Source organism: Raphanus sativus, chromosome 8 (assembly GCF_000801105.2).
Source record: "Raphanus sativus cultivar WK10039 chromosome 8, ASM80110v3, whole genome shotgun sequence".
NCBI lineage: Eukaryota > Viridiplantae > Streptophyta > Magnoliopsida > Brassicales > Brassicaceae > Raphanus > Raphanus sativus.
In genome coordinates, this window is record NC_079518.1 from 9,894,654 (window position 1) to 9,917,050 (window position 22,397).

At 33.9% G+C, this 22,397-nt stretch overlaps 3 protein-coding genes and 1 long non-coding RNA gene across 4 annotated transcripts; 2 read left to right on the forward strand and 2 right to left on the reverse strand.

Moving 5' to 3' along the window:
• Positions 1–8,037: 8,037 nt before the first annotated feature.
• Positions 8,038–10,122, reverse strand: LOC108819322 (UDP-galactose/UDP-glucose transporter 7). The gene is made up of 7 exons (XM_018592336.2): positions 9,877–10,122; positions 9,498–9,603; positions 9,160–9,408; positions 8,972–9,082; positions 8,712–8,870; positions 8,493–8,636; positions 8,038–8,400 (listed from the first exon to the last, which is right to left on the reverse strand). Exons 1-7 carry the CDS (start codon positions 9,915–9,917, stop codon positions 8,236–8,238), a joined length of 975 nt encoding a protein of 324 aa, XP_018447838.1. The 5' UTR covers positions 9,918–10,122; the 3' UTR covers positions 8,038–8,235.
• Positions 10,123–10,529: 407 nt separating this feature from the next.
• Positions 10,530–12,898, forward strand: LOC108818770 (B3 domain-containing protein REM1). The gene is made up of 7 exons (XM_018591705.2): positions 10,530–10,718; positions 10,800–11,130; positions 11,216–11,310; positions 11,395–11,826; positions 11,903–12,148; positions 12,236–12,530; positions 12,654–12,898. Exons 1-7 carry the CDS (start codon positions 10,653–10,655, stop codon positions 12,701–12,703), a joined length of 1,515 nt encoding a protein of 504 aa, XP_018447207.1. The 5' UTR covers positions 10,530–10,652; the 3' UTR covers positions 12,704–12,898.
• A 60-nt stretch (positions 12,899–12,958) lies between these two features.
• On the reverse strand, positions 12,959–14,690 carry LOC108818771 (40S ribosomal protein S6-1). Its single transcript, XM_018591706.2, has 6 exons — positions 14,565–14,690; positions 14,418–14,482; positions 14,031–14,088; positions 13,839–13,947; positions 13,471–13,743; positions 12,959–13,389 (listed from the first exon to the last, which is right to left on the reverse strand). Exons 1-6 carry the CDS (start codon positions 14,568–14,570, stop codon positions 13,148–13,150), a joined length of 753 nt encoding a protein of 250 aa, XP_018447208.1. The 5' UTR covers positions 14,571–14,690; the 3' UTR covers positions 12,959–13,147.
• Positions 14,691–19,178: 4,488 nt separating this feature from the next.
• LOC130498432 (uncharacterized) lies at positions 19,179–20,201 on the forward strand. The gene is made up of 3 exons (XR_008937326.1): positions 19,179–19,500; positions 19,580–19,637; positions 19,803–20,201. It is a non-coding gene; the product is annotated as an uncharacterized LOC130498432 (long non-coding RNA).
• Positions 20,202–22,397: the final 2,196 nt, after the last annotated feature.

Genomic DNA, 22,397 nt, shown 5'->3' on the forward strand with positions numbered 1-22,397 from the left:
TTTGACTAAAAATTCTACTAGAGCAGCGATTAATGAAAAATAAGGGGGGAGGGGAGGAGGAGCTGGCTATTTAAAATTAAACGGTTAAAAGTTATATCAGCTGACGAACAAAAATAAAAGTAAAGTAGTAGAACTAAGATAAAAGAAGATTCTCATTTCTTTAAACATATAGCCATTGACTACCTTGGTAACTGGGTGGTCCCCTTAACTCGTATATAAAACCGTCAGATTTTCTGAAGTTCGATCCAACGGTGACTGTGAATACTAGTGTTGACAATATGATTCTATCCTGCCAACTATTTGGTTCTCCTCACGTGTCAACTTCTAGTGTATTGTATGATGTATCATATAATATCTCCAAATGGTAAGAGCGGGTTGGACGGTGCAACACAAGCGGATTAGTTAGTGCGGTGCAGTTTTACTGTGGTTTATACATGAGAAATGCACACTGCAGAACAAGTACGGTTCGTCTAAGCGGTGCGGTTCATAACAAAATATTAATGGTGATATTTATAATGAATAGTGTAGTTGCGGGATATATAATCTATTTTATATTATATAAACTAAAATATTAGTGATACTAATATAATTTTAAATATACATTATTTTTTAAAAAATTATATAGCTGAAATATGAATAATATTTGTGGGTATTTCGACATACAAATAATATTTTAAAATTATTTGATTAATATATAAACTATAAAATTTGGATATCTATTTGGTTCTCGATTCGATTTTGGTTTGGTTCTAATTTTTCGGTTCTAGAGATATAAGTCCACTAGTAAAATTGACAGGATTTAAACCCGGAAAAATATATTTCAGCTTGATTTTTCGGTTTCGGGTACATGTGTCCAGACCTACTTACTACCAACAAATCTTAATATATTTACACTTTATAAACTAAATAATTAGTGCAATTAATATAGTTTTTCAAAATATAAATTTTATTTTTAAAATTACTTTATATATTTGAAATATAAAATTAAATATGCTATTACTGAGATTTATACACAATTATTTTATTTTAAAAACTTATAATTTCAGTAATTGTTCTTTACACAAAATTAAATTAAGATATAAGCTATACAAATTTAATTAAAACTATTTATTTAATTTATAAAAAGACCTTTTTATATATCTTAAAAACTTTACAAATCATATTCACATATTTTCTCATCTAAAACTCAAAAAAAATCTGATATTTAATCGGAAAACTTGTTTTTTTAAATTTAGATTACCCAAAAAAACGGAACTGAATTGGATCCAGAATGACCTCGGATATAAGCTTGTTCTAGATTTTGTTATCCGAATTAAACAGAAACCAAACCAAACTCAAACGAATCCTATGTTTCTAGAAAAATAGAAACGAAAGAACTGAACCAAAAACTAATGTTGATGTAACTGAGTGAATATATTTATAAGTACTCATAAAAATAAAATTAAGTAAATAAGTAAAGCTTTTTTTTTCCTCTAGTAAATTTATTAAAGGGACTAAGCCCTATTACAGAGTTACAACGAAAGTCCAACAGACGGACCCATCATGAAAAAAACAAAATGGGTTTTAAGCCCAACCCACGTAACCAAACCGCCCAGATAACGCGGCTCCATCGCCACGCGTCCTCCCAAGAACGCATCGACGCCCATGTTTCTCACCACGCGTCAATCGGTCACAACATCGTGACCCAACCACCTAGGCACCGCGGAAAACGAAAACCGCCTCTGGTTTCGCCGGAACTCACGGCTCAACTATTTTTACCACCATCTTTCCGCGTAACATCTATTCAAAGGAAGAGTTTCATCGGGTCTGTCCCGAGATCTCATCCCAAACCACCGGAAAGACACCACTTGCTACTCACGACTCACCCATCTTTGACCTTGTCACCGCTTGAAAACCTTTGTCGGATATCAACAATCTGAACAAACCGAGATCTCCTCCGCAAAAAAAGGCTTCTAGCGAGACAAAAGAAATCGCTCTCATCTTATCAAAAATTCAACCGACGTCAATCCAATTGAACCTCCTAGATTGATGAGCGATCGTAACAGTGAAAACCCCCTGTGAAAAGCCGGTGAAGAAGATGTAGAAAAATCACCTCTTCCCGGAGTCAAGAACCAGCGAAGAGTGTTGAGGGAACCACTGCTTCCCGGAGTCTAAAGCCCGAACCGTCGGGACGCACACTGGAAGAGTCCGGTGATGAGAATCAAAAAAACGGCGAAACCTCCCCTTCTGAAAGATTTGAAAGAGATAAGAAGGAGATTATTGGAGAAAAAAATCTCTCTCTAAAAAAGAGAGAAACCGTTTTTGATTTACTGTATCAACCTCAAATTCAAGTAAATAAGTAAAGCTAATATAAAGATATGGTAAATAAATGAAGAAAATGATTTACAATAATATATCCACTTAACCACACTCTATCAATCTCATAACCACACCATGTTAGCTTCTTTTCATTTATGGGTGCGGTTAATGAATAAATGTGTCCCGCACTATTCTTTTTCAAATTTTATTATTTATTTTATTTATAAAATTAACAGCAAAATTTATAGCTGAATAGTAACATGATTTTCTTCCCGCATAGCGTTCTAGTCATCCTGCACTTTAACATTCAAAGCCATAATAAAGATTTCATCTAGGTAGTAGATAAATGGTCAAATACTGCTAGTTTATTATTTACGGTTTCAACATTTTACCTTCTTGCAAAATATACGTAAATTTGATCCGATCATTTATTCGTTTCGATTCAAAAAATTTGAATATTTGTAACTTTATGAATTGAAAAAAATACTAAAATTTAATATTCGTCAAATAAAGAATAAATCACAAATACTCATTATTTAAAAGACGAATATCTGATCCGATCCGTAATATACATATATATATATATATAATTTTATATCTCTATATAGATTTTTAGTTATTTATTCACTAAATTAATTTTTTGTTCGTTAATTTTTAAAACTATGTAGTTTTTAAATAATTGTAATGAAAATATTATTCTTTTACTAAAAATATTTTCTTTTAATATATTAATTTAATTTATTTTTATTTATTATTTATTATAAATATATTTTTTATTTTTGGATCCTATTCAAAAAATAAACCAATAACAATTACATTATTCTAGTTTTTATATATTCAAAATGCAAATACTTTATTAGGAATTCCAGATAAAAGCATTGGATAAAGAGTATTTCAAGAGCATTTGCATTTTCTAAATAATATTCTAAATATTTTTTTAAACAATTGTTGATTGAATAATAAAGAGTATAATACTGATGCTAATATTTTACTAATCAAGCCATTAGCCGTAAAAGAAGCCCCTAGGGTAACAAGGTACCGTTTAAGAAAAACTATACGATTAGCTATGTGAAGAGAACATGTTGTGTGTCGATATAGTAACGTATCATTGACGCAGACCGAACCATGGGTTGTTTAAAACATCAATTTTCGTCAACGAGTAAATTATAACATGGGTTAGTTGACCCGACAAATTGTATTATTATTGTCGTGCACGTCTATCATCTATGTAGTTATATTGTAATCCAAGAAAATCTCGTTGATGATCTTTTTCCCACTTAATATATGAACACATCTATAAAATTATTTATGTTATTTCTTCAATTTTTAAAGTATTTATTAATAATTCTGAAGTTCAATAGTATTATTAAGTACATGTATCTATCTGTGAATACATATTTGGGATTAGTTATTTGTTTTAACGATGATAATTTTTGTTAGTAGCATTACAACGGCCGAGCAATCTCATGATCCACCGACTTCTTCAGTCACATGGACTACTCAAAAGTAGATTAGCATCTCACACCGAAGGTTTCACGAACACTATCACGGACTCAACCATGAATCCTCAAAACCAGAGAACATATATATTCTCGACAACAATTAAAGCTCATATGTTTTCATGTTGTTTTCGCTCGGTATAAAAACACAAGCTATAAAGAGGCCCACGAGGCTCGTCCATTCTTCTTGTATCTTACAAAGATTCTTCTAAAATTTGTTCACATGCTTTGATATTATGTGTGTACTGGTTCTGCTATACTGATTTTGTTCCAGAAATTTTGTCATTCTCCTTGATTAGTTTAAACACGCAAAATATATCATAACATATTCCCGTTTTTAGTTACAGTTTCTACAACACCAACTCATCAAACATAACACAATTAGTTAAACTAATAGCCAGCAAACACACATTGAATCTGCACCAGCCAGTTCCTTTTTTTTTTGTCACTGACCAACCAGTTTCCAAAGTCTATTATATTACGTAACATTAGCACTTGTCGAATCTTTAACAATGCGAATATGTTATCGAAGCTTCGTAATTTCTAATTTATCATCATTATATACGTGTTCGTTAACATTATATAACATTATATACGTGATCGTCCATAGTTTATTTTCAACATTTAAGTTATTGAGAATTTTAAAAGATTAAAACAAGTTATATACTTATATACCTCTTTATTATAAAGACAACATATACAACTACGATCATGATTTACACTATTAACTCTTTATCAAATTAAAAACGATTATATTTCGAATGGAACCCGTCTGATCGAACCACTGATAAGAAGGTTTGTGACCTTTGGGCCCAATGTTTTGTAACATTTTCAAGAAGTCAACGTAAAGTAGTTATTCTATAAACATATATTGACCGTCTACATAACGAACACACGGATTTAACACGCATTTTGAAAATAAATGGTTCCCATCTTCACATTCACGTTTTGACTAAAAATATTCTCATTTATGTTGTCCTTTTTTTTTGGGATAAATTCTCATTTATGTTGTCTATGCTCACATATTACCTCTGTCTATATTCCAGACTTCCAGTGTTTATATTGGTCATTTGTGATTTTCATTAATTCTTTAAATAAAAAAATATTTTGATTAAAAAACAAGTACAGAACTAACTACAGTTGTCATCTATTATTTGGTCTTATTTTTTCTTCATCTGATTATATATTAATTCACGAGTAGAATACATAAGATGGCGAAAGATATTGATATCTCCACAAGCCAAATTTACACAAAAGAGAAAACTAAAATCTAAACAAGAGAATTTTTTTCGTTGCAAAATAAGTGTCGTTTTAAAATTTCAATGCAAAATTTATTAACTTTATTTTCTATTCTATTTTTCTATTGGTTGAATTGTATCGATAATGATGTTTTTATATTGAAAATATACAAAATTAAATGATTTCTTAATCCGTGTGCACAAGTCTAAAACGACATTTATAATGAAACAGAGGGAGTATTGTCTACTACGGTATGTATGTTGATTCTCACAAAACTAGTTTGCGTTTCGATAAAACAATAAAATAGACCTTGAAAGAAAGCCGCAAGGATAAATATGTAAAAGAAAAGCTATCATGAGTGTGGAATCCGATGTTGACTTCAAGTAAATTTATACATAAGTCCCCATTCATGTTTTTTCTATTATTATTTCAAAATTCAAGTAACGTCGGGTGTCGATATTTTTGATTTTTATTGTTAACTTTACCCTTTAAACAAAGAAGCTGCACAGTTGACAAAAAAAAAAAACAAAGAAGCTGCACATGGTAGTCTCGGAAAGATGAAATGTAATACGAAATAAATTATCATATCACGTCACGTAATATAATTTTAAAAGTATACAGCTTGACTTTTGTGTTATATATGTAATTTAATTTAATTGAAACCTCTTAAATAAATCTTCGAATCAATATTCGTATCAGCTAAGACAGATTTGATTCTGTTTCAACAAATGTATGAAACATGCTTCATATGCTATCACATCTCCTAAATAATAAGCGAAGAATAATAAATATCACTATCATGGCAGGTTCAATTAGTTTAAGATGTCTTTTAACTTGCGATGACATTTTGGTTTGCAATTCACTAAGGCGTGAGGCAATCACTAATTCAATTATTATGCAGATATTTTTCTTTTTAGCTTCTTAAACCATCTACAGTCTACTCTACACCATATATCTCTACATCTTTTCTTAAAAATAAATGAATTTAAAAAAAAAAATTGGATTCACTCCAATATATTCCTCTAAAATATAAGAATACTATTATTTTTTTTTGAAAAAGGGCTAAGAATACTATTTTTTCCTCTTCTAAATATAACAAAAAGCAAATTTTAATTTCTAGAAAAAAATACATTAGACTGAAACTCACTTCTGTTTGTATATTTTTGGAAAAAGCATAGAGTTGAGTTGAAATATACAAATTAGAACTATACCAGACCTAGTTTTGGGCTTTTGCTAAACAGACATGCACTAAAATATGAAAATTTTCCTTCGTGTAACTGCAAATAGAAGAACAAAAATGATTAATATGCATGCACTAAAGAACTATGTACATACCTCACAAATGCGAACATTTTGGAGTGTTAGCATGTTGAGTAAAAGGTATACTTTGCAATTATGTTTATATGGTAGTGATATAAACATGTGATCATCATCCAAGAACTTAATGAGCATCAAGGCACACAAATAGGGGTTTAAACAACAGAAAACAAACAAAAGAAACAAGATCACTAACCTTTGGTTGATTTGAGAAGATTGTAGCTAGCCTTCTTTTGGAGAACCTTGAGGTTAAATACGTGTACAAGTTATCTAGAAGTGTTGTCAATCTTGTAGATGTAAATCACTCCAGAGACAAGTGAAGCGATAATGCCATTTGATTATCAAAAAATGCAAACTCTTCATTAGAGAAGACAGTTCTTGTGAAAAAGTTACAGTTTCTAAGAAGTAAACCTGAGTCAAAATTGCAAACCATATACTCTAAAGGTCTCCCTAGTTCCCGGATTGTCACCACCAAAATATTTGGTTTGTCTCATTTGATTAAGAAACTGGATTTTATTAGACTAAGCTAGATATTCTTTTTTTTTAAGCTAGATATTCTTATTAACAGAAGGATTGTGGTTGTGGAATTGTTCCGTCCTAAGACGAATATTCATACGTCTTAGGTCATGTTTGTTAACCATCAATAGCATCATGTTTGTATGATTCAAGTACATAAGAGGAAGACAGTAGAGAAAAAAACATTTACGACCAAGACATACTACATATTTGTTTTGTACGTTTGTATATTGTTAATAATTTTTAAATGTTTTCTTTATTATTATTTTACATTTCAATATTTTTTTTACTTTCATCATTGCCACCTTTTGATGTTATTACTTTTAACATAACAATAATTATTGTTGAATCTAATATGCTTTTATCATCATTTCTATTTTCAAATATTATTATCATACACAAGATTTTTTTTTTTTAATAAATAACACAAGTTAAAAAATAGGTTTGGTATTGATGATTTTTAGATATTTTCTTTATTATTATTACTTTACATTTCAATTTGTTTATCACCGCTACCTTTTGATATTTTCACCTCTAACTTAACAATCATTCATGTGAATCTAATATAATTTTGTCATCATTTATATTTTCAAATATTATTATCACACAGAAGAATTTTTTTAATAACACAAGTTTAAAGCACTTTTAAGAATAGGTTTTGTATTGAGACTGACACAAAATAGTTTTTTTAATAAACTACATAGTTGTTATGATTTTCAATCTGAAATCTCCCAGTTAATGTAGGATCCAAATGAATGATTCTAGATTATGTTAGATCTTTTTTCATAAATCACATTGTGGTTAAGTCTCTATTGAGACATTGTGATCACAATTGCTTGTAACAAAACATTTGGATAATAAAAGTTGAAGTTGAGGTAAAAAAAATATCTCCTCCCCTAAATATCGAGTAGTATAACTATGAGTCGATGACAGTCTACGTAAACAATAATTCACAAAATTTTGGATGTGATATACTATAATTTTTAGTATGTTTAAAATATATCCAGATCAGACATTAATCATGCAAATACTAAGATGGTTGATTATGTTTGATGAATGATTATAAATGGGCACTTTTCAATTATGATATTCTTTAAACTATGCTATTATTTCATTAGTGTTTTACTTCATACTTTATTAGCATTATGTTAAATAATTGTAACTAGTGTACACAATCGTTCAATATTCATATATACTCGATTAAAGTTTACAAAAAGACTAAAGTTTTGTGTTGTTTTTAATTTTTAAACTTTTTTAATCAATTAAGACTAACGTAACAGTAACATCCATGGTTTTATATATTTGAATATTCTGAGCAGTATAAAATTTATTTTTTGGTGTGCAAACCGAATCGGACCAGAAATTCTCATTTTTTATGAGCTTCCAAATCAGACAATGTCTTAGCCGGTTTAGCCTTTTTCTGCCGGTACTTGGCATAAGAGTACCACACACCACCAGCTGTGTTGACCACCAAACCGGACACGTTCAGAGCATGCACTTCAACACCACCCAAGAGAACAAAACCGAGCGTCTGGAAAATTAAAAGACAAGAAGATAAGCAAGCCTGAGAAAATGATAGCCTCAAGAGAAGAGACTAGCTAGATGAGTATATAGTATACTCACGGTGGAACCAACGCCTTTGAGGACACCAACGATGGTTGTTGTTAGTGCAGAGTTCACGATGGTGCAAAGAAACATGGTGAAGTTGAGGACAATGCCCATAACCAGTGAAAGAACAAGCAGCACCAAGAACGGCAAGTAAGAACACTGTCCAAGAGAATTAGACCTTTTTAAATGATGAGAAAAGCCGCAAAGCTTTGAAATGATGAGAAAGTGTCTGACCTTTGCAAGTAGTAGAGATAGAGAGTTTGGGAATTCGCCAGTAACTACGATGAGGAAGGACAAGAATGGGAGGGAAAGGAAGCTGTTATAGAACATTATCTCTATCGAGGACAGCCCGTCTTCTGCACCAGACTTCTCCACCAGCACGAGGTACATGGTCTGCACAAGCGACAAAGGATGAAACAATATCTTCTTATATCATATGGTTGATGGGGAGGGATTGACGCAAGAGAAGGAAAAGAAAAAAAATGAAAACAAACCTGGAAAAAGACAGATGTTAAAGCCAAACCATACCCGAAAAGATCAAAAGAAAAATCTCCAAGAGCTGCAATTACACAACCTGCAGCCGTCAGTAGTACAGATAGAGCAACCTGAAAATTTGATCAAACACAGAGTAAGAGCTTCAGATGATTTATAGATCAACTCAATTTCCAAAAAAAAAAAATACCTGAGTTGTTGGTTTGCCGCCTTTACCAAAGAGATAACCAGCAATCAAAACAGCAAGTGGAGTGAGTCTCTTGATTGCGATATACATAGGAATATTGACTCCTTTCAAGCTAGCAAGAGCAAATGCAACATTAGCATTGTAGAAGATTGAAACGGGAAGAAGCTTTTTCGCCGTGGCCAAATCGATTCCTCTGGCTCTTGTGTACCCCATCCGTCTTCCACAGTGTATAAGCAAAGAAGTAGCCAATTGCTAATATACATAGCAAAACCGGACCAAATCATTATTTAGCATTTTTTTTTTAATCTAAAAATATCAGAGACTTGAGGCATGATGAGTACCTGTAGTGTAAGAACAGTCATGGAGTGTGGATACTGCATGATGACAGCTTTGTTGATAAAGACCATAGCCATTGAAGCAATGCCATATGAAACAGCTGCGATTAAACTGCATCAAAGTAACAAACAGTAACTAAAGCTTACTCAAATGTAAACCAAATGCTCTGTTCCCAGACATGAATCTCGAGATCTAGATCTACCCAGATGAAGAAGAACCAGGATTCAAGTTTCCTACTTTCATAAAACCCTCGAATCATTAGACCAATAATTACAATACCCACGTCCTAAATCGATCAAATTCAATCCCACTCTAGCTGAATTGGAAAAAAAAAACAGAAAATCAAACGAAGTGAAATGCAAAGATCAACAAGGAAGAGAGTACCTAATGGACGAGCTGGGCTCCATTTCGGGTTGAACCTCCATGGAAAAGAAGAGTGCTTTCCGAGATTTTAAATCTAAATGCACAGTAATCAAAGAACAATCACGAGATGGTTCCTTAGGGAACACGTTTCTTATCGTGATTCAAAACGCATTACAAGGAGAAAGGTCGATTAAAAATTTGATTGTTTAATCAGCTTTTCATTTTTCAGTTTCTTGCTCTCTCTGATTTTTCCTGGGATTGAGGATCTTAAAGCGAACTCGAGTCAGTGGTATTATGGAGTAAGTCAACACTGAAAAGTCAGCAACCTTCTGAGTGAGTGAGAAGGTCTTAGACACATTTTTTGTTCACCAATAAGCCCGTATCTGCGGTCCATTTCAAGAATTTGGGCCCAAAAGCCCAAAATGGACAGTCAGCTAAAGTAAATGAAAATTAAGGAAAAGTTGATCCAAAAGTCTTTCAGACAAGCCACTGTACTAAAGTAAATGTTGTCTTGTAAGATTGTTGTTCTTTTCTTTTGGCCATCATACTGTGTAAGACTAGATCACCTAAACTCTACGGAAAAGTAACAGTACCTATCATTATCAAGTGTAGGCTTTTGATATGATGGGTGGAAAAGTGAGTAGAGTGTAAGAAAAAAGAGATGATGGGTTTATGTCAATGCGAAAGATTCACATCTGTAACGTAACTTTATATTAAAAACATAACACCATCAATCATTGTGTGGAAGATCAAACATTAGAAACAATTTCGTTGCTCTCTGAAACAGAGTTGAAAAAATGAGGATAACTCCTAAATGTTCTTTGTTTCACCACAGATTTATTACTGGAGACAAACCAGTTCTTGTAATGCTTCCTCTTTTATGATCTTTTGTTAGTTTACCATCATTGTCGTTTTCAAAAAATAAAAAATTGTTTTTGTTGCAGAGGCTTGGCGATGAGTTCTTGAGGAACCACACGAAAGTGTTGCTAATATCAGACGCCTCGGACAAAATTTGGAAAGTGAAACTTGACGGAAACAGGCTCGCCGGCGGCTGGGAAGAGTTCGCCAAAGCTCATAGTTTCAGAGACGGAGACGTCTTGGTTTTCAGACATGATGGAGACGAGATCTTTCATGTAGCTGCGTCCCCTAGATCCAATTCTTGTGGTACAAGTCACCACGCATCTCCCAGCTTCGTTGACACTGACGATGCTGAGAGTGATGATGACTATTCTGAATCTGATGATGATGAAGAAGAGGAGTGTGAGGATGAGGCAGGTAAGTGTGTTTGTTGACAACCACATAATTGATATATGTTTTGATTTTTTATTGAAAAAAGTAAGTGAAGATTGTTGTGATTCAGGGGACATTTTGGTGAACAAGACCAAGAAAACAGGAGGCTTCTCTTGTTTCCTCAGAGCACGTGTCACTCCTTATAGCCTCATCAAAGATCGTTTGGTAACTACTTGACTCCTCATTTACCCTTTTCTTATGTAACTGTGAGTGATCTACTCACATTGTATTGTTTCTTGTTTTTGTCAGGATCTTTCTAAAGATTTTACCGTTGTGTCGTTTAATGAGCACATCAAGCCCTGTGAGATAGATTTAGTCAACGAGAAAGGAAGAAGATGGACATTGCTTCTTTCAAAAAACACCTCAAGTGGTGTGTTTTACATCAGACGAGGCTGGGTCAACTTCTGCTCAGCTAATGGGTTAAGTCAAGGTGACATCTGTAAGTTCAAACTTGCAGAAGATGAAGAAAGGCCTGTGCTTCGGTTGTGTTCATCTAGCAATAGCCATGAAGAAGAAGAAGAGTGCCTTGAAGCAGATGCAGCGAAGATTGGTTCTGTAGGAGGCTGCAGCAAAGAGAAGAGAAGGTTGGATGAATGTTCGAAGAGAAAGAAGAAGAATAATAATCCTTCCAAGTTTCTGACAATAAAGTTGACACCTAACCGTTTACAGACCGGGCAGCTAGTAAGTTCATGAACCTTTGTCATGGAGGATATTGTCATGATTTTATTACTAATAGTAAAATACTATATTGTTTCAGTATATTTCATCGGTTTTCATAAATGAGAGTGGCATTAAGAAGTCTGGAGAGATAACTCTATTGAACCAAGATGGAAGAAAGTGGCCATCTTATCTACAGATGACTGGACAGTGTGGAAGTGAATGGTTTTATCTGAGACATGGCTGGAGAGAGATGTGCAAAGCTAATGGAGTTAAAGTGAACGACTCGTTCGTGTTGGAGTTGATTTGTGAAGATGCTAACCCTGTGCTTAGATTCTGTTCTAAGGTATTATACCACAAACACAACTTTGTGCTTATTAGTTTTAACTTAGAGCTGAACATGGTTAAAAATGTCTCGTGAGGTCATTTTCAGGTTGATAACAAGGGAGAAGGAAACAGAAGACCTGGTAAGAAAAGAGCTCATGAGGAGGCTCCAATGGTAGAAACTGAGGGACGGAAGAGAGGACGCCCTAGGCTTTCAAACAGACACGCCACTAACTCAAGTAACTTGCGACGCACGCAGCAAGAATCTTGCTCAGTCGCTGACCAAGTGGCTAACGTGAAGCTGAGCATTCTAGATACTCTGAACACTGTGAGACAGTTCCGAGCAGAGCTTGAAGCAAGGGAAAAGAATCTGGAAGCTACGTTACTAGAAGTTGACGGCTTAGGTATGTTTATGAATCAAAGATTTACTTGCTTTAAAAAAAAAAAAAAAAAAAAGATTTACTTGCTTTTTCTTGATACCATTCTCTTTTGTTCTAGGTTTAATAAACTTTTGGTTGGTGAAACAGGGGAGAGGATATTGGAAATCAGCCAAAGCCTCACCAGTAATAACGTATAACTGAAGAGTGGTTTATAGAAATAAAAGACTATCTGCAACCACTTTGTGGTGGTGGTGGAGTTGCGTGTTCCACAAGAACCGCTACTTCCTACATACTAAATTAGGTTTCTTTTTCAGTATTTCAGAATTCAGACTCATTTTCTTGGTGCATGTTGTTGTGACTTTAGATAAGCAATTACACTGCTTTGTGATATCTCTAAGAACTAGATAATGCAATGCGAGTTGGAACATTTGGTAATATCTGAATACGAGTAATGAAAGAACCGAAAAGTTGAATTTAAAATGGTATTTTTAACTAAAGAGCACAAATCAAAAAACACAAGTCCAAAGTAGTGGTGTTTACACCCATGTAATGGATGTAGTAACAACTGAAACAAGAACTCGAAGTAACTCTTTTTTTTTTTGGAATGCCGGAGAAGCAAAACAAAACTAGAACGGTGATTCTCAAGCAGTAACGGAAGGCTTGGCAGCAGCGGAAGACAGTCTGGACCTCTTCTTTGCCAAACTCTCACTCCTCTTGTCACGCTGTTCCTTCAACCTTGAGGCAAGAAGCTTCTGGTACTCAGCAGCATCAGAGTTGGCCTTAGCAATCCTCTTCTTCTTGTCGGCGATTCTAGCTCTCTTCCTCTGAAGTGTCAAAGGAGTCACAAGCCTCTGGATCTTGGGGGCTTTGCTCACTTCCTTACCTGTGTAAACAATCCCCAAATAAGTGTAAGAGAACCATTATTCTTAAATCTCAATTTATGGTTTTTGATTCTCTTTCTTACCTTTCTTGTTTGTGAACTTGCGGCGGTAAGTGTTGACGTACTTCCTCACATCATCATCCTTGGTGAGGTTGAACAGTTTACGGATCTTTGAAGCTCTCTTGGGTCCCCTCATTCTTGGCTTCTCGGTATCGGTAAGCCCGGGAAGATCCTTCTCACCTTTCTTAACAATGACAAGGTTAAGAACAGAGAGATCTTGGCTGACAATACAACCACGAACAGACTTTCTTCTCCTCTCTCCAGTCCTCCTTCCGTGTCCTCTGAAGCAAGGTGTTCCTGCTCAGAACATAACAAAACAATGTCAAAAATCAATTAACAAAAAGAACAAAGATGTAAAGCATTGTAAACGAGGAAAGGTGAATGATTTATACCTCTGTGAAGCAAAAGACGAACACGTCCTGGAGTTAGAACTCCCTGCTTCATTGGGAAACCTTGCTTGTCACACCCACCCATGATCTTGAAAACGTATCCCTTGAACTCCTGCAAGATAAAGAGTTTCATCATTTGCTTCAAAGTTAGAAAATCTCGAAGAATCATGAGACTAAATAAATAAAAAAGTTCACCTCGCCCAAAGCATCACCACTGACTTCTTGGGAGAGTCTCTTGTCATAAATAGCACGGCTGCATCAACACATAGTTAAAGCTCAATTAACTAATATCAATACAAATATATTTAAATTAGAATACAGACATGTTTTTAGAGCAGACACGAAACATAGGACAAGATTCACAGGCGCATTTCAAACATTTTTCAAGCTCAATCCATAGAATAGATACATGTTATTGGTCGGAGATACGAAACTTAGTTCTCTAATGAAAATATCATGTGTCTATTAAGACACAATAAAGAAAAAGAAAATGAAGGCAAATGTCGTTATGTTCACTAGACGCTAACCTTAGAATTTTTCACAGACAGAGCAAATAGTTGAGAACAGAGAAAGGGTTCTTACAGTTTCTGGTCATCGTCGATCTCGAGCTTCTTCTGGCAACCAGTGGTTGGATTCGCGACGTTAAGCTGAAAATCGGAGACATAGAACAAAAATGAGTAAGCGAGAATCAATGAAAATCTAAGACTGTCATTGTCGTTGCTGCTTTACCTTCATCTTCTCAAGTCGACTAGAGCCACGAGAGAAAGACGGCTTTGATGGCAATCGACGATGCTTAGGGTTTTCTACACTTGCAAGGCCATCAGCAATTTATATGAAAAAAGTATTAAGGTTTGTTTGGTCTTGTGTTCTATTGGGCCGTTTGGCCCACTTAGTTTTGTTTTGTCTTCTTGAATTTTGATATGTTTTACCTGCACTTGCGAGTTTGATAATCTTACAAAATTTTGTAAATAGATATATTATAAATTCAAATATTAATTTTTTACATGTAATGATTTTTTTATTTTAATAAAATATTTTTTATTACGTAAAATAAATTTGAAAACATTTATATATACATAAAATTGTATATCTGGATTTATATTCATTTTAAAAATATTCTGATATAAAATATTTTTATATAACATGATATATAATATTGTTATTCTGTGATATATATATAACTTAAAATTAATTTAGTTTAATATTACCAAAATAAAATATAATATAAACATATATATAATATTTTAATATTACTAAACTAAATATAAGATAATTTAACTATGATATTATCATAGATTTTTTAGTTATTCTCAAGATAACAATAAATTGTCAGCTAAATCAGTAAAATTAGTTACTAAGATTAATAATAGATTATAAAATATGACTAAACCTAAAACTATAGAAAACATGAAATTTAATAATTAACTAAATATTAAAATTTTATTTACAATTATTTTTAAATAAAAATATTCTATTAGGTAAAACAAACTTGAAAACATTCACATATACATAAACTATATACATTGACTTATATTTATTGTAAAAATATTATGTTGTAAAATATTTTTGGATAACATTCACATATACGTAAAGATTTGGTTGAGGGTAAAATGATTGATCATAATACATCTGAAAGAAAACTATTGATGAGTAGTTACCAATATATTGCTTTTAATAGAGTACTGTGTAACAGTTAATGTCACAAATCGATTCTGACAAGGTGAAGATGAAGCCTCCCTCTTAGAGAGTGTATGTACATAATTACCTTCTGAATATCCTACATGCCTAGTGTTGCGGTTGGATTCAGCAGGACACAACTGAAGAACAGGCTGTTCTCCGGTTCCAACTAGTTTAAACCTGAAGGGATCTCTAACTTTTAACCCGTTTGTCTGGCAGAAACATCTCCATCCTCGTGAGATAACAGTAGTCTCGTTTGTTTCGTTGCGTCTCAAAACTAAACACCATGTTCCACCATTATCATTCTTCAGAATCATCTCACAACATCTTCCCTTCATTAGACCATTTGAGTTCACAAACCGCCTTGAAAGATACTATGCAAACATCAGATTAAAAACATCACTCAACTACCAACTTTATAGTTCCAATGACTCTTTTTTGTTAATATCTGTACTCACCAGCGCATCGTTACGTAGGCTTGAAGGCGTGACAGATCCCACTAGATATGAATGTGTATCGTTCTCATGTCTATGTTATGAATGGTACAAACGTATTACAGGCGTTTCTGATTTTCGGACCAGTTTGAATGTATAGCGACCTCCGTTAATCCCATTGGCACTACCGAAGCTTCTCCAGCCATGTCTGAGATAAGACCCGCTTTTGTTGTGAACCAAACTTAACTTCCATGACCTTCCCGTCTTGTTAAGAAGTTCGATCTTACAGTAGGTATTGCTCAAACCGTTTGACCTCACAAAACTAATTGGAACATACTGCAAAGCAAACAAACTAATCTCTCAGTTTTAATCAATTTTTAAACTAATAGTGTGAGACACTTAGAGCTGTAAAATGGGTGGACTGTCCAATGGGTGTCCATGTCCATTTACATTTGGGCTTCCATTTTTTATGTCCATATTTCCAGATGGGATTAAATGGACGAAATCTGGACACCATTTAATATATGGACTTTTATGGAAATGGTTAATGTGGTCATGGACGGCCCAGTAAAAAATAATTTCTAGGGTTTTCACTTTTTAATTTGGGAAAAAATTGGAAAAAATCAGTTCTTCTCTTTCACGCCTCCTTTGGCTTTGCGACGTTCTCTTCCGTTTTTCACTTCTCCTCCTGTCCTCTGGCCGTTCGCCACTTCTACTCCGGCCGATCTCCACTTCCCCTCCCTTCCTCTGTCCGTTCTTCACTTCCCCTCCCTTCCTCTGTCCCGTCCGTTCTTCACTTGAATCACTTCTTCTTCTCAGGTCAGTCTCCAACAGCTTATTGGTTATTTTTTTGTGGGTTATTGTTTATTTTGTTTGAGATTTGAGATGGGTTTTGCAATCTGAGTTGTTTTTTTTGTGGGTTATTGTTGATTTTGTTTCTGATATGTGATGAGTTTGGTGAGATTTGAGATAGCTTTAGTAACTAGGGAATGATTTGATTTTAAGAAGAAGATAGTTTCTATAAATATTGCTTCTTTTTAGGTGTTGGCAAAGAAGTTTGAAGCAGGCAGGGTTGGAAAGAGCTCTCCTTTTAACTCTTTAGCCACTGAGAATCTCAAGTATTATCAGGCAAGTGTTCGTTGATGTTTTTTTTGTAATGATCTAGAAGCTGTTTGTCTTTAAACTTACTCAATGAGCTTGTTTGTTGGTGTGGATGGATGCAGGGCTCTTTGAATGTTAAGTTGAATAGAACTGGGAAGGTTGACAATCCTTGGTTCTTCTTTGGAGCGTCTTACTCTAGAGCTTGGAAGCTAAGGTATATATTACTATATACATGTCTGATTATTTACTGTAGAATGTGATATCTTTTGTTGTGGCTTATACTCGTGAAATCTTCTTGTTGCAATTTTAAAATCAAGAAAAGTCAAAGCTTTCTACTTTAGCTAAATGATTCTGTTATATACTAGTATCTGACATATACTTATATTTATCATTTTCTTTTTTTTCTTGTTTCAGGATGGACAACGAGGCTGCTATGGATCTAAATGACACAGACTACATGAGTGGTGATGAACTGATGGATCAAAACTCTGATGGAGATGAAGATGAAGCAGTTGCAGTGGATGAAACTCTCATGAGCACAGCTTCAGCCCCTGTCAAAAGAGGTAAACGCAGAACGTCTAAAGCTTGGAAGCATTTTAGTATAGTAGGAGAGAAGTATCCAGATGGTACGAATGATGTTGTGTGCAAATTCTGCAAACACACCTACAACCTAAACCTCCGTAGGAGTGGAACCAATGGTCTGTTGCGTCATATTAAAGTCTGTACTTTGAATCCTGTCCCTAGTACACCTGGATCTGGTAGACAGATAGATCAGATTGTGTTTAGAGAGATGATTGCAGTAGCCTTGATTGAGCATAACCTGCCATACGCTTTTGTTGAGTACAGAAGAGTTAGGGAAGCACTTCAATATGTGAATCCTAGAATAGAATTCTGGTGTAGGATTACTGCTGCTAAAGATTGTTTGAAGGTATATGAGAAGGAGAAGCTGAAATTGAGGAAGCAGTTAGATAAAATCCCAGGAAGGTTTTGCTTAACAACAGACTTGTGGAGAGCGCTTACCATTGAAGGGTATATGTGTCTGACGGTTCATTTCATAGATGAAGAATGGAATCTGAAGTCCAGGATTCTCGATTTCTGTGCATTCCCTCCTCCTCATACCGGTGGAGCTATTTCGATGAAGATAATGGAGTTGTTGAGAGAGTGGGGGCTGGAGAAGAAGGTCTTTACAGTCACTGTCGATAACGCTTCAGCAAATGATAATATGCAGCTTCTTCTCAAGAGGCAGCTTCGAAGAGATCTTGTATGCAATGGTGAGTTCTTTCACATAAGATGTGTGGCTCATATCTTGAACCTCATTGTTCAAGATGGATTGAGCGTCATTGCTGGAGCATTGGAGAAAATTAGAGAAAGTGTTAAATTTGTGACCGTGACTGAATCACGAAGAAAACTGTTTCAGAGCTGTGTGGAGACAGTGGGTATTGAAGCCAATGAAAATGGTGTGTTGGCGGGATTGGTTATGGATGTGTCTACAAGGTGGAATTCCACTCATCTTATGCTAGATAGAGCAATCAGCTATAGGGAAGCCTTCCGCCATTTAGCTGAAGTTGAGACAGCATATCCATTTTGTCCAACTGAATTAGAGTGGGATAGGGCAGTGTTGATCCGCGATTTCCTTGCACCATTTGCTGAGATGACGGCTTTGATCTCTGGTTCCTCGTATCCAACTGCTAATCTATATTTTATGCAAGTATGGTCCATCGAGATCTGGCTCAAAGAAAATCAGTTCAACAGTGATGAAGTCATCAGTGAGATGGTTGCTTCAATGAAGCCTAAGTTCAACAAGTACTGGGATGAGTACTGTGATATTTTAGCAATAGCCGCTGTTCTTGATCCACGGTTGAAGCTTGGATTTGTAGAGTATTGCTTCACAACTCTAGATGCATCCACTAGCAAGGTAAAGATAGATCATATCAGGAAGAAGCTGAATAAGCTATTTGATGTTTACAAGAAGAATAAAAAGAAAATCATTGCCACTTCAGGATCAAAGACTGCAGCAAAGACCACCTTAGGAGGATATGGAGTAAGCTCTTTATTCTCTGATCTTTACTGTTTTTATTCTCTGATATTTACTGTCTCTGTGGCTGATATTTATTGTTTTTTGCAGGGGTACTATGCTTTCATTACACAGAATGATGGTGGTAATGGGAAGTCGGCCTTGGATAAGTATCTAGACGAACCGGTTGTAGATAACATAATGGCGTTTGAGACCTGGAATGTTCTCTCCTATTGGAGAGACAATGCTAATCGATTGAAGGAGCTAGCATCAATGGCCTGTGACGTTTTAAGTATACCCATTACCACGGTTGCTTCAGAATCATCCTTCAGCATTGGAAGCCGTGTATTGAACAAGTACAGAAGCAGCCTTCTCCCGTCGAATGTTCGAGCACTGATTTGTGCTAGGAATTGGCTAAGGGGATTTGAATCTTTAGACTGTAAGTTCTTTCAGCTTTATCTTTGAATTTTGTTATCTTTGTACAGTTGTGCTTGAAATTGATAATTTAATTTTCTTAGGTGATGAAGTGGAGGAACTTGGAGAAGAAGTCAAGGAGAAACTTGACTGAGTTCATGTGTAAGTTCTTTGCCTTCTGTTGAGTAAGTTCATAGACTGATATGGACTAGAGATAAATTTGCTTTATGTTGCTCTGATGTGAAGGGTTTATGGGTTATTGGGGTTCACTTGTTTTGTTGCTTTTGGATTTGTGATGAATTACTTGTGTTTAATGTGTTTGCTTAGGTGATAAACTGGCCTTGGAATAAGATGGAAGAGAAGATAATGCAGAGCTACACTTATGCTTTTTATATGAACCTATGTATGCACTTATTACATTTATGGAGTTTGAACTTATGCTTTTGGATTTATGGAATTTATGCTTTTTATATGAACGAATAAACCTATGTATGCAGTATATGCACTTATTATTACATGTAATGGAGTCTGAATTTGTGAATTATGAATTTATGTTTTTTCATATATGGTCTATTATGGACAGTGGTAGTCCATGAAAATATGGTCCTTAATGGACATGGACTTAAATGGATATGGTCCTTAATGGACATGGTCAGTCTATGTCCACCAACATTAAATGGACATATGGAAATGGGTATATGGACATGGACTAGCCCACTTTACAGCTCTAGAGACACTAACCAGTTTATCTTCATGCAAGCTTGAGACTGTGACATTTGCTATGAAACAAGATGGTCTGATGAAGAAGAAACTTCTTTCCTTGGATTCTTCTTTGCTCTCTTCTTCATTTTTTTTCTTTTCAACGTAATTAACTAAGCAATATCCTCCAATATAGGAACTGTAACAATATACATATTTGTGATTATTTTTATGAAATTACATGAATAAAACATAAAGCACACTTCAAGTTAAGCTTAAGCTTGGATGTTCAAATACCCATTGAGATACGGCTTAAACATTTTGAAATTTGATTCTGATTTGTACCACATCCTAGGTCTCATTTTAGTAAATTAGTAAGTACATATCAGTTTATCAGATTTTTTTGATATTTTTATTTATTTTTTGGTTTACTCGTTCGGGTTTTACTAATAACATTTCAGGTTTGGATATGTTTTTAACCATCCTACAAAACCTTTTCTGGTACTTCATACCTTTTTTACGATGTACGTTTTTGTTTGGATTTGATTCGGACTCTAGATAACAGATTTTATGTTTAATCCTAATTTAAATAAAGAAAAATACGATAATATAAAGTTTTCATAAAAAAATATTCTGCGCTTTTAAAGTGCAGATCAAAAATCTAGTTATAATACTTATTGTTGAAAATGAGTTCGGAATTGTATTTAAGAAATGATTAGGCGACAAAGTAGGTCGAACATTCATTTATATAAGAAGTAAAGTAAATGGGAATAAGACGAGCTCGATATTCAAATCAAGTTCGCTCTTACAAGGTAGTATTGAGATCGTTTAGGGCATCTCCAACCCAATTCTATTTTTTACTTTAAAATGGAGTAAAAGTGAATATGGAATAACAAATGCTCCAACCCAATTACATATCTCACTTCATTTTGAAGTTTACTCCGTAAATTGAGTAATCTATTTTTTGTTTGTTCATGACTCTATTATGAAGTGAAAAATGGAGTAGGACTGGAGCAATTTTACTTCATATTCACTTTTACTTCATTTTAGAGGAAAAATAGAATTTTACATTGGAGATACTCTTACAAATGAGAAAACTAGTTGTCCATACGTCACTGTAAACAACTATTTATCATTTGCAACTTGCTTAATTTTTTATGTAGGCTACACAATTAGAAAAAAGCTACAAAAAATTAGTGAAATTCGGACTACACAATATAAAGTATAATCTTTTATAATTTTTTACAGGTTTGTCAATGCATTATATTTTAGTTTTCTTTCTCTTCATTGTAGTTGGATTTCAACTTGCCAACATACCACTTTTTTTTTGTGCAACCCCAACACACCACTAAAAAGAGCATATTCGGCAGAAAACAGACAAAAATTCAACTCTAGAATGTCCGAACCATTCAAACTAGAAACGTAAGTCAAAAAGTGCTCATGCACGCTTTTAGAATCTTACGTGTCTCTTGGTCAATATTGGTTTTAAATTAAATTTATTATAGATTTAAAACGAAGAGTGAACGTTTAGATATCCGGATAGAATATTTCGGATATTCGGTTATTTTGGTATAGGGATATAGAATCCGTTTGAGTAATTATGTATTTTGGTTTCGGTTTGGGTATTTTTAGTTTGGTTTCAGTTATTTTGGATCGGATTCATATATTTAGATTTGGAAAAATATTAAATTTTCATTTTTAAAGTTTATTGTATCTAGAAATATTGATTTCACTTAATTATTTTTTTTTTATTTTTAATAGATTAAATGATTAATAATTTGGAGATAACATTTTAAAATAAACATTAATTTGGTTATTGTGTTTGAACTTTGGATATAACTTTTATTAATACATGAAATACAAACTTTGGAAATGTCAGATCACTCCATAATTATATACATATTATATGATTTTGAAGTGTATAACATCAATATAAATATTTTAAATAAATGAGAGATATAAAGTAGAAATATAAGGATAAATATATATATGTTTGGTTATCTTCGGAATTCAGATATTTCCCGTTCAGGTTCGGATATCCAATCTCTTTTAAATCAGTACCCATTCCGATTTCGATTCGGGTTTTTCTGGTCGGATTCGGATATCGGGTAAAATGCCAACTCATATCTAGAACACAAAAAAAAGAAATAGGAGAAAAAGTGCACGAAGTTTCCTCTTTTTTTTTGAGAATAAAAAATATTTTATTATATTATAAAATAATAA

Coding starts and splice junctions, on each gene's coding strand:
- LOC108819322 (XM_018592336.2), bottom strand. CDS start 9,917: ATGGAGGTTCAACCCGAAATGGAGCCCAGCTCGTCCATTAG. Junction 9,604..9,876: donor GAGCCCAGCTCGTCCATTAG/GTACTCTCTTCC, acceptor ACTTTGATGCAG/TTTAATCGCAGCTGTTTCAT. Junction 8,401..8,492: donor TCAAAGGCGTTGGTTCCACC/GTGAGTATACTA, acceptor TTAATTTTCCAG/ACGCTCGGTTTTGTTCTCTT.
- LOC108818770 (XM_018591705.2), top strand. CDS start 10,653: ATGAGGATAACTCCTAAATGTTCTTTGTTTCACCACAGATTTATTACT. Junction 11,131..11,215: donor GGAGTGTGAGGATGAGGCAG/GTAAGTGTGTTT, acceptor GTTGTGATTCAG/GGGACATTTTGGTGAACAAG. Junction 12,531..12,653: donor ACTAGAAGTTGACGGCTTAG/GTATGTTTATGA, acceptor TTGGTGAAACAG/GGGAGAGGATATTGGAAATC.
- LOC108818771 (XM_018591706.2), bottom strand. Junction 13,948..14,030: donor GTGGTGATGCTTTGGGCGAG/GTGAACTTTTTT, acceptor TTTATCTTGCAG/GAGTTCAAGGGATACGTTTT. Junction 13,390..13,470: donor CAAGTTCACAAACAAGAAAG/GTAAGAAAGAGA, acceptor TTGTTTACACAG/GTAAGGAAGTGAGCAAAGCC.